General features: G+C 37.5%; 1 protein-coding gene across 4 annotated transcripts in view; it reads right to left on the minus strand.

Moving 5' to 3' along the window:
* Positions 1-15590, minus strand: part of ssbp2a (single stranded DNA binding protein 2a) — a 56977-nt gene extending 41387 nt beyond the window's left edge. For 2 of the 4 annotated variants that reach the window (XM_016674858.1, XM_016674857.1), the window contains exon 1: positions 15232-15404. In XM_016674858.1, coding sequence (XP_016530344.1) covers positions 15232-15401 — 170 coding nt within the window. In that variant the 5' untranslated portion in view covers positions 15402-15404. The other 2 variants (XM_007559318.2, XM_007559319.2) reach the window with 2 other exon arrangements.
* Positions 15591-15726: the final 136 nt, after the last annotated feature.

The following is a 15726-nucleotide window of genomic DNA, read 5'->3' on the forward strand; positions in this document are numbered from 1 at the left end:
CTTTGTAAGACAAAACAAAAAGCTGTTTTAGTAAATTGTTTATGACGTTGCTATATATTTAATTCCAATTCTGAATTAAACTCAATTCCAATTTATTTAATGCATTAAGTAATACATAAAGAACTTCAAAAAAATAACTTACTTGATATGTAACAATTTCAATATTTTATTATTAGATTTGCATCACTGTTAGCTTAATATGGCAAGAATACAATCTAGAAACTGTTCCAAAGCAGTTTCTAGATTATTAGAAACTGTTTAGATTATAATAAATGTTTTATTATTTTATTATAATAAAAAATCCAGGTTTTATTATGTTTCTCAATGTCACCTAAAGCATATATAGTAACATGCGGCTATATACAATTTCCACATATAAAGGATAAAAGGCTTTTCTTAACTGCCTAAAGATTTACTCTGTAAAGAATTAGAAAAAAAAAAAAAAAACATCCTGATTTAAATTAAAATTTACACTACATTTCAGGAATATGTGTGAATATATCACTCAACAAAAAACATAACATGACTTCAGTTAATCCACAGAACAGCAGTCCGAAATAAAAAAAAGCTGCTTCCTTTGTATTTTTACATGGTTTGTTGATAATTTGGCTTAATAAAATATTTTCATTCAGTTTCACTGAAGACAAAACTTAAAGGAAATATTTTGTCTGCTTAATCAAATGGCTTGAATGTCATAATTTTTTACTGTTATCCTTTAACAGTATTACTGCTGTGATACAGTTTTACGACGGAAGAATGCAAACATGGGCTGACTGGCTAAAATTGCAATAAAAACGCACTGAAAGTGGTTCCAGTGAAAGAATTCGCCAAAGGTGAAAAGTCACACATAAAAGTACAAGTCAAGAGCATGAAGCTCATATCCTGACGGAGAGGGGAGAGCATTCCTTGGATCACCTCAGAGCAGACCTTGTGTTTACCTTTCATTAACTGGAAATCCCACAAGTATCTCCTCATCCCTTTGCCCTCAGGACAGTCTAGGACAAGGTGAAAATAAATGCTTTGAGAACTACTTTAGAAGCAAATATTATCACAGCAAAGTTTGAGTTGTAAGCTCTTTTAAGGGCACCCCTCAATGCATAAAGGACAAAAGACAAAGTGGCACCTTGAATTAAGGCAGAGCTTCACACAAGATGTAGCCGGAAGCCAGAAACCGCGTCTTAACAAGTTTAAACTACTGATTATACCTCGTTAAATTTCAAAAGTTTCCTTTTTTCTTTAATTTTATTCCATTTCGCACCAGTTGACTACTTCTTATTGCAACGTTCCCTTCAGCAAAAGGGTTATTATTTTCAATACATAATGTTGTCTAGATGGAATTCAATTTAAAGTGATTAGTTTGTTTGTGTGGCAGTACAAATACAGGCGACATTAAGCAGGTACGCCACGACTTCCATACCGACGACAACAAATTAGAGCAGATGCAATTAAAAACTTGAACAGACAATGCATTAAAAACGAAGCGTCTCCCCCCTTCTGCCCGAAGCGGACCCAATCAGACAAAGTGAAACAGCTTTAGTTCAGTCAGCAGAGCACAGACTCTACTGTCTCACAGAGCAGACAACAATGGCCAGAGCCGAGATAACAGGAAATGCCTACTTATCCGAGGGAGGGAGAGGCAGAGAGATGATGAGAGGGCGTGATGGGTATGCTCGCTGTTTACCAACAGACTGAGCAAAAAAATAAAAAAAATAAAAGTAATATTGTCCTGTCTATAAAAATCTGGCATTTGTTCAATGTTTTTCTACAACTGTAATTTGTTTCGAGGAACATGTAAAGCGGATGAATCAAATAAATGCGGAGGGAAATCCATCATTTTCTTAATTTGAGTTCCATTTCATTGGCTTTGATTTGTTTAGATTGAGTCACCTCTCATAGGGAGTTTGTTTAATTTCACAGTTGAAAGAACGGCAATGATTTTTTCCCCCTTTTTTTTCTCTTGCTCAACTTTCTCTACAAGCTATTACAGTAAATCTCCAACACAATCCAGCCATAAAGTCCAGAAAATTAGACACGTGTTTACAGACAGAACTTAAATGGCAACACCTATTGATCATACAAGGTTAATTACCGTGTTATTTAACATTTATTTATGTTATTTACTTTTGAAAGGCACATTGAGCTGATCAAAACGTAACCAAGAATCTCCAACTGTGCTTGCTTTACTACAGACTCGTTACAATATTTTATAGTATGTTCTAACAGCTCAGTTTGGATAATTTACCTGTAAAAACTGGTGTGTAAAATGTCCATTTCATGAAGATAACTTCTTATTACTGCATGTGTTTTCCAGGAATCTCCAAAATATGAAGTTTTTTTGACACTGTCTCACAGTTATGAGACAGTGTCAAAAATGCAGATAGTTGATTGTTTTAGTCCCTCCAAGTCATGGATGTAATAGAAAACATTAGTAAAACATATTCTTCTAATTGGCTGCCTAATGTAACATATGTCTTGCATTACTTTGCATCCATCTCTGATTGGCGATGACTTCTGGAAGCAAAAGCGTCTGAGCAGAGAATCATCTAAGTTCACAAAGACAAAACCATTGAATGAAATAAGAGGACCCTGATCAGCTTTTGAGAATCCGTGCATAAATATATATATAAATATATATATATTTTTTTGTAGTTTGCTTGCATCATCATGTGCTATCATATGCACTTTTCCTGACTTCAGACTAAAGTAAGGTGCTCAGTTCTTTTTCTCTCTTTGTGGTGCTGGAAATTGTAATTCTTCCTCCATTTATTCTCCCCCTTTTGAGATTAAAAATGAGACTACAATCAAAATTAAGCAATCTCAGGTAATACTGGGAATAAATGTATTCCCAGGAAGGATCTTTTAAAACTTTAGATGTTCAATCAGCTAAAAAAAAAAATCTGCCCTTTAATCAGAACTGCAGTGTTGGAGGCTGTTTTGCTCTTTAGATGAGTTTGTGTTTGGTTTGTTTTAATAATCATTAATGAGTAGCAGTAAAGATGAAAATCTATTACATCATTTATCATCATCCTGAAAAATTATCATATTTGTAGAGTTGTATTCAGTTATTTTTGTTACTTTGCCTCATGTAATTATGAAATCCTCTGGTCACTCAAACACTTTCTGTCACGTTAAAACAAATTTGAACAGTAAAAACATGTTTTCAAGGACATTTCATCAGCTTTAAGACAATACTTTAACACTTTTTTGATGTTTGTTGCTTTGATGTGCGCTACTATAATAATAATAATTCCAGATCCACAGACCATTGTTCAGTCCATCAACTATTATTAAAAGAAAATCTAGAAAAAACATAGAAAGAAATAGATGAGAGTAAAAAGTACACCACAGTAACTTCTGCTGGGCTTTAATATGTCTCTACTCTTTAAAGAATAGAGGAAAGAAATCTAAAAAAAAAAAAAAAACTGATATAGATTAAAGCCATTTGAAGCAATTTGGGAAAGAATGAAAAATGATTGAGCATGCATCTCTGTTGAGATTACTTAAAATACATTTTTATTAAGAATCCAACAAAGAGGCAATACTTAAAGAGGCTATAAAGTCAAGTACCGTCAGCAATTTAAATACTCTAAAAGTGAACTACTTTGTATTCATTAGGTAGAAAATGCGATTGTGGATTTGAGATGTTTTATGTTGTTGGAGGATAGTGCATTCACTGAATTTAGTCCTTTGCTTGAGTGAAACATGAGGAGAGGTGCAAGACACTGAGGAACTGAGGTACGGTGAAGGCAAAGGAAAATAATCTGCGTTTTTAGGGGTGAAAATTGGAGAGAAGTATAAAGAGAGAGAGAGAGAGACTGTCTGAAGCAGTTCCTAAGCTTGGGCGTCACGCATGCTTAACCTTGCGCCAGAATCTGTGCGATGCGTCTTGCATGTCAATGACAGAGAAATAGCAGCAGAGAAGCTTCCAATCAACCTCCAGTGTACTTGGCGGGGGATGGAGGGGGGAGTGCACAGCAGGATGTGCAGTTATGCTAAGGTATTTAAAATTACAATGTAAGTTACACTGGTATAACATAGAGTAGTGGTCGCTGCCACTGAGAGCGATGGCATGCAAATCAGGAACTCTGGAAAAACAGCAAGCAGCGCTACATGTCATGTACTTTAAACTTTTTTTGTATTTCATCAAGATTTTTTGGGATTAACCAACACAATTAGCCATGTATAGTGAGATGTAAGGAAAAGGTTACATACAATCTCAAAATTGTGGTATGCATTTATATTCAGCCCCCGTGAATATCAATATTTTGTACAACCACTTTTTGTTGAAATTACAGGTGTAGGCCTTTTAGAGTTTCCCTTCACAAGCTCTGTGAATCTCAAGACCAACATTTTTAGCCATTCTTCTTTACAGAATTGTTCCAGTTCAATCAGATAGGATGATAAGACTGTGAACATTGACTTTCAAGCTGTGCCAAAGATTTAGGTGAGGACTTCAACAGGGTGATAGTGTACTATTTTTTCATCTGTTCCTAAGGACTTTGATGGTCTAGCAGTATATCCAGGAACCTGTTTATTTACTAAAAAAAAAAAAAAAAAATGCAACCTCTAAATAAAATTGCTCACCCTGGATTTCATGGCGGAGCATCATATTAAGATACATTTAAATAAAAACTATTTGTCCATTCCTTTTGCTACTTATGGATAAATAGATAAAAGGGTGTATGACTGTTGTTGGACAGAAGCGTAAAAACAACAACAAAAAAAACTCCAAGAAATTATTTCACCTCACCCGACGGACAGAACAGTTTAACTGAGCCTGCATGTTCACCGTCAGCTTTCTGTTTTGGGAGAATCTTCTCAGGTTACAGGAAGTCTCAGTGAGGGAGAGCATCCCTGACTGCGCTGTGGTCTTAGGGCAAAGCTGAACATGTTTGGAGTCACCATGGGCAACAAAAAAAACTTCCCGACTAAACCACAGGAGCAAGCACTAACAAGAACAAAGCCAGATAGTGGTTTCCAGTCACGGTCAGCAGAACCTCGACCTCATGCATGGCACACAGCTCTGAATCCTTTACTCCCCAAATGTCAGTGTCTTTATCCCACTGCTAAACTTGGTGCACTCACCACTACCAAAGATAATGTAGGAGAAAGAGCAAAGAAGACAGATGAAAAAAGGAAGTGACTGCATTTCTAATTAAAACAGGAGCTTTCAAGAACAACGATTGGGTCCTGAGGGAGCAACGTGGTGTGATAAACTCACTCATCCATAAGCCTCTTTTATTTATTTCTTTTTTCTTTTTTTTTTTTTGAGGGTCGTGATGAAACACTACCAGGATCCTGAGCTACCAGATTGAAACAGAAGACATCTGTCGCATCATTTCACCTTAAAGACCACGACCCATTTTGCAAGTGTTTTAAACAAGGCACTGTGCTGCCTGCCATCCTATTTTTCTGCCTGCGTCGATCCCAGCCTGTCTCCGTTTGGCTCAATAAAAAAAAAGGGCCCCTGCTTTGATAGCACTTCTGTGGAAAGTTACATCTCTGACAATGGGGATAAGAGGCAGACAGGGGGATGCTCGAGGATAAAAGAAGACTGATAACAGCCTCTATACATTAAGAAAGCTGTTTTCTATCAGTCATTACTATAAAGGGGAAGCATATGAAGGCTTTTTATTTTTTTTAGCTTTTCTTGTAATTCCAGACAAATGATAATCTGAGGCTCTTCAGGCGTAGTTTTAATTTTTGTACCCTCTCACAAAATGTCAGAGCCAGTGAAAGACAACAACAGAGTGGTGACAGTTCTCCGTGTTCTCTCCACTGTTCACGAGCATCCCCAGAGAGCTGGAGAGGCTATTAGCTGTGTAATAATCGCTGGATGTTGTAGTTTGCAATCACACAGAGGCAACGTGACGGGGAGACAGACAGATAGAGGATGATTTTTGAGGGCCCAAACATATGGGTAAAGTGCTACGAGCAGACGGGATTACAAATGCAGCCCGTTAAAAGTCACAACAGACTCGTGTTGTTGTATCTGGACTTGAACTGAGAGGACGTTAGTTTCAAAATAAAGTCCAGTAGGTAGTTGCTCTGTATGGGATGCAGCAACTTGTATAACCCAACTGAGCAAAATATAATAGACTTTACTGTCACTGTGCGTCAGAGTGCAACAAAACTATGGATACAAAGGAGAAAAAAAAAAAAAAAAAAAAAAAAAAAAAAAAAAAAAAAACATTCAATCATGCAAATAAGCAGAATAAAAAATAAGAACATATAAAAATGACAAAATGGCTCAAAATATATGCAGAAACTAACTTTAGACAGTGCATGCTCAACAGAGCAATGAGGATTTTTGTCCTAAGTCACAGGTTTTCATTTTTAAGTGATTTGCATCCAGATTTCAGACAAAATTTTGACTCGGTACTTGTTGTTGATGTTTTTTCTGTGATTTAGTCATCTACATCTCCAGTAAGCCAAGCAACTGTGTTACACACAAGGTTTAAGCAATCTGGGTCTATATACAAATGCACAGCTTGCAAAATTGTACTTTAGGCTGTGCCCATTATTTTATTGATGTAACAAATCTGTGGTTTTCCTTAAAAATCTGAGCGTCTCCTTTGAAAGACAATCTGTCTCGTCTTTTGCAGCTTCCTGTCTGCCTGTGTGTCAAGTAGCCTGCTCTGCATACTGGGTTCAGACAGCTTTCACGGTGAGGTTGAGCAGCTGGAACAATAGACTCAGGATGCAGCAACTAGTTTTCATAATCCAAGACATCCACTATAATAATCCCATTAATCTAATTAGATCAATATGTTTAATTTTTGTCATTTCTTAAACTTTTCTTCGGAAGTAACATTCACAGCTCTGTGAAGCATAACCCTCAATGACCCCCCCTTCCACAGTATGCAGCTTGTGTTTATGCTGATTATTACTTCCGTTAAGTTCAACAGCAGTCATTGGTCAGCTCTATCCAAACTCTTTGAACAACAAACATGGCTGACAGAACGTTCAAATCTGTTATTTAATTTTTTTTTTTTTTTTGAAGCATTTTGGTATGCGAGTAATTCAAGTGCAGCAATGATAAATGGATGTTTTTGGCTCCTTGCAGAGTTTAATGGTTTAACATGGAACAAATTCCCACCATAAATGCCAGATGCCAATATTGAGCAGACAGAAAAGACATAGTAATTTTCTTAAGCTGCTGAGTGATCCCATTGTATTTCTAATGCATTTTTCACTGAATTTATGTTTGAACCATCTTTTAGACAAGAATGTGGGTCTACATCTTGTTGTTTAAAGTGGTGCCTGTCTGTTTTGTTGTGCAGACATTACGTGATGTAGAGCGCAATATCTGTTTTACTTCTGTATTGTTTCAGCACATTAAACTGTTCATGTGCAATCTTAGTGCAAAATATTTAAAACAAACTTATAAGTAGGGCTGCAACTAATGGTTGGTCTAGCAATAAATGTTCTGTGTGCATGAGAGGGTTCCCTCCAGTTACATTAGTTTCCTCCCACAGTCCAAAAACTTTGCAATTAGGTCAATTAGTCTCTTTAAATTTTCCTTCAATGTGTCTGCATGGCTGTTTATCATGAGTGTCTCTATGCAAAACGAGTTGAAAATTATCAACAGCTATATCACATATTCTGTGTTTTGGATCCATGTATCCCTATTAAAAAATACATTCTATTCTATTCTGTTTTAAAAAGCATTTGAAAAAAAAAAAACTCAAAAAGAGTCAATAATTTAACTTAAATAAAAAAGGAATTGTTAGTTGCTGCACTACCTGAATCATAAAATTTCACAATGCTTAAAGTGAAAGCGTCTTCACATAGTTGAGTGGCAAGACACAAGTCGATTGAAGAAGTGCATGTAAAGTCATGTGTATTTTTTTGTACACTCAAGATAAAGCAGCGCCTGTTTTAGGTGATGCGTAGCCAGAAATTTTAATACCGTTTTTAGCCGAGTTGTCTCAAATTAGAGCAGTGAATTAAAGCTGACCCGGAGCAGCTGCATTTGGGACAAATGATCAGTCGCTGATCAGAGGCTGTAGCATCACGAATGTCATCGGTGAGTGGCTGTAACACTGATGAAATGTAGGGTAATATTTTAATGCAGTCAGCTTTGATTTTATTAGCTTTAAGTACTATCGGAATGGGATTCTTTATCAAAGACGCCTAAAATCAAACGACTTGCATTAGTATCGAGGAGAAGAAAATCCTGAATAGAAAAAAACAAAAAAAAAAAAAACAGTCCCATATTGTTTTTCTAGGAATGTATTTATCCTCTGGGTACAATATTATATTTATGCTACAAATTGCATTCCTGTTTGTTCTAATGAGCACATCTGTGATAGTTTTCAGAGCCAATGAACAGCATACCAGTGTATGTGTGTGTATGCAGATTTATTTTTATTGTAGTTCTCCTGTAATGCGACTCACACAGAAAGCCGGAGTGGCAGCCTGAATTGCTTCTGTCAGATAAACGCTCCCAGCATGCACTGCTCTGCCTCAGTCTGTGAAGTACTGCATTGGCAGCCTACTAGGAGGATCCTGAGGTGTTTCAGTTGTGAAATAGATGTGCGTGTAGAATGATAATCCTCATCTAAACCAACAATCCGTCATCTTCACCAGATTGATGGATGGAAGATGAACTTAGCAAAACGACACATATTGTAATTGTACTAAAACTACAAGTTAGCCATTTCACATACTGACTTAGGAAAAACAAAGTGAAGAGTTAAATTTGGGAAGTGGGGAGGGGGGGATTACATGGAACAATACGTGCTCTGATAAAAGTTAAGAAGTAAAGACCCTCCAAGTATTCTTGTGTCTCCCAGGCAAAGTTTGGTTTTTGTTTCGTAAACACAGAGAAAGGAGGAAAAGAGGAATGTGCACTATGTGCTGCAATGCTGCTCAGTCAGGACCACAAACCCAGAGCTTTGTGGAATGTGTCCTCTGACAGCCAGTGACTGAAACCTACACTCATTGAACAACTGCAGTACACAGTCAGTGGTCGTGTACTGTCACTTCCTATCAAAATCAAATGCAGACCATAGCACAGGTACAGACAGAGGAGGGGGGTGGGAGTGCCATCTGAACGCTATGGAAGGTGTCCTTTAGACACACAGGTGTGAAGGCTGCCATATACTCTGTGATACGCTGACACAAACACATGCAGGCTGGTTAAAGTTGGATATCAAGGTTTCATGAAACATTAAGGGTGTTTTTTTCTTTACTTTACACAGGATAGAGGAGATATTCCCTGCATTTTGGGAATGAAACTACAGTAAAAAGTACTAATATACAAATATATATATATATATATATATATATATGTACACACCACAGCACCAACACATTGAACAGAAATCCATAGAGGCCAGCTGGTTTCAGAGCTCTACATCTACATGGGCTAGATGCCAGAGCCCCTTGTCTACAGGGGTCCATTCTAAGGTCAATACGACAACACTGTAAACTAATGATCCAGCAAATTCCCTCAGTCCCGCTCCGTCTCCTCCTCCTTCGTTTTCCTCAATCTGTTGCTACCCTCCATCTCTCCCGCTCTCCGATCCCCTGCTGTGCCACAGAAATGAAAAGCAACTGAGGGCTCAGCAGTGGTGGGCCTGCTCTGCTTCTCTGATACAGACCACAGATAAACAAGTCTGCTTGTTAACAGACAACAAAACTTTGCCTTACTTGATTTTCCAACCCCCCTCCCCCCCTTTTCATCTTATGTCTCCTTGCTGCCCATTCCTTTCTTCTCCTTTGTGGCTTGTAGCTGATCGACTGCGACTTGTACGGTGAAATGTAAACAGATAATGAGCCGACCTGCAGCAACATTACTTGAATTATTAGCTGGGAAATTTATACATTATTTGCAAAGTTTTTTTTTTTTTTTTCCCCCTCTCTTATTGTGAAATTTAAGATGGTATCAATAAATATAGATGTAAGCAAATACATATAAGAAGTTCATATACTTTTGATATATTAGGGTTATACAAATTAATCATTCAATCAGTTTGTTATATTATGCTCAATCAAAGTGGGTAGAATGGAATATGATTACTGAGCAGCATTATAAGTACATTGGACTGTGACTGATTTTCATGTGGTCAAATTTTCCTACTTTTTCTTTTAAATCAAACTTAAAGAAAATATAAAAAACCAAAATAAAAATGGGGAAACAGAATTTTAAAAATTTTTTGAGCACAGTGCAAGAAACTTAAGCACACTCATTTTTTTTCAAGTAGCTTGAGCTCAGTCAGATTGAGACGGAGTTCCTGTGACTAAACATATTTTTTGTAAGTCTTATCTTCCAGAACATGAATATGTTTTGCTCTAAACTATTCTGTCCTACTACGGCTATAAAGGTTACTTGTCCTGCTAGAAGGTAAGATCCAGTCTCAATCCTTCCCTTCCTTTAGTTGCCTTCATCTTCCCATCAACTCTGACGTCTTTCTCTGCATCCTCTAAACAAAACCAGTCTCACAACATAATGCTGCCGCCACCACATTTCACTGTGAGGATGTTCATGGTGATGTGCAGTGTTAGTTTTAGACCACTTGTGTCTTGCATATAACCAAAGAAGTGCTTTCAATTGGCCATACACTTCCATAAACCTTTTGCAGCAAAATGCAAATGGTTTTTCTATGGATTTTTTTTTTTCTCCAACACACACTTTTTTTCTTACTGCTCCTCAATAAAGGCCTGATCTCTGGAGTGCAGAACTACTACAACATATTCTTCCACAGGAGTGGTTTTGGCAGTATGGTGCTGGGTGGCCACACAAGAAAGTAAAGGATGAGTTCGGCCTATCATGAAAGAATGAAGAGTGGTCATGTGCAAAAAACCGTTTATACTTTTAGATTATTTTAATATTGCTGATGAAATATAAAATGTAAGTTGTCATCAATATCAATCAGACTGTTTTCTTTATAACACATACGGATGTTATTTGTCACAAACCCCATGATATGAAGGCATCACTGTACAGATGTTCTGTATGTCTCTAAGCAACTTCTACAGAATAAGTATGGGTTCGTGTCTTTCCAGCAGAGACGCAGCGTTCACAGGAAGTGTCTTTCTGGCCTGCAGCAAGCTCTCCATCACTGCTTCAGTCAGATCACGCAATAAGCCAGTGACAGAGCAGAACCCACTGTTCAGTCCTTTTTATATTGATCTACAGTCAAGAACTTGGCTAAAGGTCTGAGATGAACACTCAGTCACACTGTTTACCTACTGGATTCAAAGCACACGACAAATGACCAACAGTCATTAATCGTGCATTAATGTAGCCTTTTATAGACTTCTCCTTGGATTTTACCTAAACAGGAGACACAAGCATTTTTAACACACACACACACACACACCACACACATATGTATATATATATATAAAACTCGGACATTTTGGACAAGCTTTCACAACTCTTCAAGTTCAGTCCTCAGTTCAGGAGGTTTGAACACTTAGCCTCATCATTAAAATATCACCCAAAATAAAGAGAAATGTATAGTGATAGTCGGACCACAGGGAGTCATAGCACTTCATAATAAACATAAAATAGCTATCTGTTCAAATTCAAGGAAGCCAAAGCGTGATTTTCGATTTTCTAAAGATAAAAATTTAAAACACCCTTGTCTACTTTAAGTCATCATACTAATGGTAGTCGAAACTCACTGACAAACTGTCTGATTGTCATCAATATTTCACCTCATCAAGCTTGGATTATTAAAGTCTTTCCTCAGGAGAAATAAATGATTTCAAATAGGATTAGCAAAAAAAAAAAATAATTCCATGTTTCTTACATAAGGCAAAAACACGATGTTCAAATAAAATGAGTGTTTTCATAAGTCGACCACAAAATTAACTGGGGTGTCTTTTTTTTACGTGTTAAACTTGAACCAGGCTATAATCAAACAAAAGATGTAAACTGCAAGTTTAAGTAGGAATCAGCTGCAAAATTTCTGCTAAAAGGCAAGGACCAGATGACTGCTGTATGTGAGCATGGTTTGGTCATTATGGAACACATTTTTTGTAAGTTATGGTACATAAATAATAGGTGTGGGAACTTCACTTCACCTTAAAGTTAACTATATGAACTGAAGGCTCAGGCCTGAACCACCAAAGTTATCGCATTATGCTGGGCTGGTTTTCTGTCCCTTGGATTTGCAACACTGTGTAAGAGCCTTTTCAGGCAAGAAGTACGTCAAGCTGTGTGGGTTTGCAGGTACACCAGAAATGAGCAGAGAAATAATGTCACATCTAAGTCCATTCTGTCACTACTGACTTTTGTCGCAGACAATCGTACAGATAAGTTCAGCGAGAAATAACTTCACAGTGCTTAACGTGGGCAACAAAATAGCCTCATTAGTCCACCAGAAAGTTTTTATATGAGCATTGTGGAAAATGCAGTCGTTAGAGAACAAGATGTAATTCTATTAAATATCTTATTATGCAATGACATAATCCATCCATCCATTTTCTGTACACCCTTGTCCCTTAGTGGGGTCGGGAGGGTTGCTGGTGCCTATCATAATGACATAATTAAGATACTAATTCATTATTCGTAGCTAAAAAGAATATGATGAATGAATGAGAACTATTCCGTGTGGCTGTGAATTATGTGTGAACTTATAACAAATTCATGTTATGGGTAAACTGGCACAACATCAATGATAATCAGCCTTGTCAAATTCCCTTCAATTACTGGTCTTACACACCATCCACCCTGTCAGAAAGGTTATTTTACTGCCTTAATCTTTTATCAACAAACTCTCTTTTGTTGCCAGGTTCACTCTATCCTTCCTTTAGTTGTAAACCACCAAGAGGATTTTTCAAGTTTTTAAGTGGTGTAAAACAACTACAAAAATTGTATTTCAGGCAAACACAAACAAACCCAAGCCTGGCGATTGCCTATATTCAGTTTCGTTCAATTCTCATCTCCCTTCAGTGCTCCGTCTAGGATTTCTACACTTGTGAACGACTGATGTTACTTTTCTGTGCTCTTCTTGAATTGCAGTCTGCCTCTGGTTGTAGTTTAGCAATGACAGGGGAGGAAGTGAATGAGCTCATTCAGTCTGCGCTGGCCACATTTCCAAATACTAAGCAATTAAAATCAGGGCAAAAGGAATCTATAAGAGATTTTTAGATATGGGCCAACTCCCCACGAGGTTGTTTACACTTTAGAGCACGTACAATTTCTGGTGAGCTGTCTTAAGCTGATGTATTACATACATCGCTGCCAAACGATGGCAACTGCGTAAAATCAAATCCAATAATTTAAAACTTCAACACAGTTCACGCGTCCAGCAAGCAGTAGCCCAAGGTCCAAACATTTTGTACAAAAAAATCCTAGAACCATGTGCTGTTATTTAGCAGGCTAATAAACTCTCAACGTTTCCACAGACTTCAATATGAAAATATTTGTTTCTCTACAACTTAAACCGAGGGTGTCCAAAGTGGAACCCTTGGACCATTTGTGGTGCTTTGACTGAGTTTGTGCAGCTCTCAAACTACAATTTAAGAATGATACAGAATTGACCCGTCCAGCCCAGGGGCTTGATGTAGATGGAGACCTTTTATTTGTAATAATAGTAAAATGATGATAGTGTTCTTAAAATGGAAAATGTTAAGTACAACAAAATTTTAATCTTCTTATAACCCACTTTTTATAATAAGTAGAACCATGTTTATCCAGTGACTTTTACTGAAAAGCTGACTTTGCTGCACCAAGCTTTTATCTGATTTATCCAACTTGGCCAGCTAACATTTTGAAAGAAAGTGATCCAAATCCTTTTCTTTTACTGAGAATGAATTTGGTCAAACTGAAAACAAGATGCCTTTCTTTTAATACAAAATATATATATATATTTTTACTTTTTGGATCTACAATGAATAACATCCCTTTCCTGCAAAAGGACAACTTTATTTGCTTGATTTTTTTATTTTTTATTTTTAGTTCAGTTTAGTTTTCTTTGCTTGGTCCGTGAGTACCTTCGACTCATAATTTTGTCACAAGTGACAAAATGTTTAGACACTGACTTAAACAACAAAAAAAAGTTTAACAGGATAATTTAAAAAAATGCACATCTATGTAAATATAGATGTACTAGAAAATCTGCAAAATCTAAAATGTTTATATTGAGGCAGAAATAAAGGGCACTAAAAGAATTAAAACCCGCAGCCTTACAATGGTGATACACTAAAATGTTTAGCCTCTAGCTCTCGGAGTCAGACGCAATACATCTATGTAGGTTAAGTATGCATAATAACAATAAACATTCTTTTATATGAGTAACTTAAAGAACTGCAATACAAATAGCTGAATACAGGGGCACTTGCATAAAGTTTTCCAAAGGGTGAACTGAGGAAAGGGGGCACTAAAGACTTCAGGTTGGTGTACTAAACCCAGTGATTTTATGATGCTGTAAAAGCTGGTAGAGAGCAGAGCTGCGATGGAGTGATAGTGATTAAAAAGTTTAAATGCTACACAAAAACAAAAAAAAAGACATAATGAATAAATACTTATATAAATAACCCAGTAAATAAAGCTAACTAAAGAAAATAAATAAACAAAAACTCATTGAACAACCTTTTAAAATTAGTGGCGATGTTAATTGGGTAATTTGGGTAATGCAACAGATATTTAAATTGTCAGGTTCGCCTTTTTACTGAAGCTACAAAAAAAGCTCCTGTCTGATGGGCATCCTGGGTCAAACTCAATTTGAAGATAATTAAGCACCGCTCACACATAACAAACACAAACACCATTTCGGATATTTTCATGTCAGCCTAACAGAACAACATCTCGGTCTGCTGCCACACATTTCACCCATCGCTGCAGGTGAACTGACCGGCGTTGTCTCAGCAAAGCGACCCCCCGAAGAGCCACATATAAAGCGGTGTCTGGGAGCCAAACGCTCCGACTTTCTCTTTGCTCCAGTCGACTGTGAGCGAGCAGAGTTTCGCTCCGCATGCTTGTAAATAAACTATTTATGTAGCTACCATTAAATCCATACCAGTGTCGCAATGCAAAAAAATAAAAAATAAAAATAATAATAAAAAAAATACACCAAATATAAATATTACCAATGCATGATACAATAAAACATGCGGAGTAAAAGCAAAGGCGTCACAAAGAAGGACGCTGCTGGATATCAATTAAAATCGTCTTAGAATAAATACATTTAGGAAAGCCTGAAGATTAAACTAAAGACGGCTTTCCAACCTTCCAACCCTACCACCGTCTTAACCTCCTGACAAAATGTCTACCTTTTCTCAAATAAAGGAAGCGGTGAACTTTCCAGCGCTTGCAGAGCGCTGGGCACAGAGCTCCGTGCAGCTGAGTGAGTCTCCTTGCGCCCTCCCCTGCCGCAGCTCAGTGTGTGACTGCCCCCCGGCCGCTCATGAACTTCCCTCACAGCCGCTGTTTCCTCCCCCATAAATAAAACTTACTTTTCTCTGGCTTGGCTGTCGGACGGCACGTTGCTGCTCTTGCCTTTGGCGTACATGCTTACAGAGAGCCTCCGATTGTCACGCACCTGTCAACCCATCACAACCTCCTTGGGCACAGCCCCGTCACCATAGCGACACAAGCAGCGTCGACTCCCATTGGATGTCCCGCTGTGCAGGACCGCCCGCTCCCCAAACAACCACCGCTGATTGACAGTTTTAGCCCCGCCCACTTTAAATTAACCCCCCCTCTCTCTCTCTCTCTCTCTCTCTCTTTCTCTCTCTCTCTCTCTCTCTCTCTCTTTCTCTCTCTCT

Source organism: Poecilia formosa, unplaced genomic scaffold (genome assembly GCF_000485575.1).
Source record: "Poecilia formosa unplaced genomic scaffold, Poecilia_formosa-5.1.2 Scaffold103, whole genome shotgun sequence".
NCBI lineage: Eukaryota > Metazoa > Chordata > Actinopteri > Cyprinodontiformes > Poeciliidae > Poecilia > Poecilia formosa.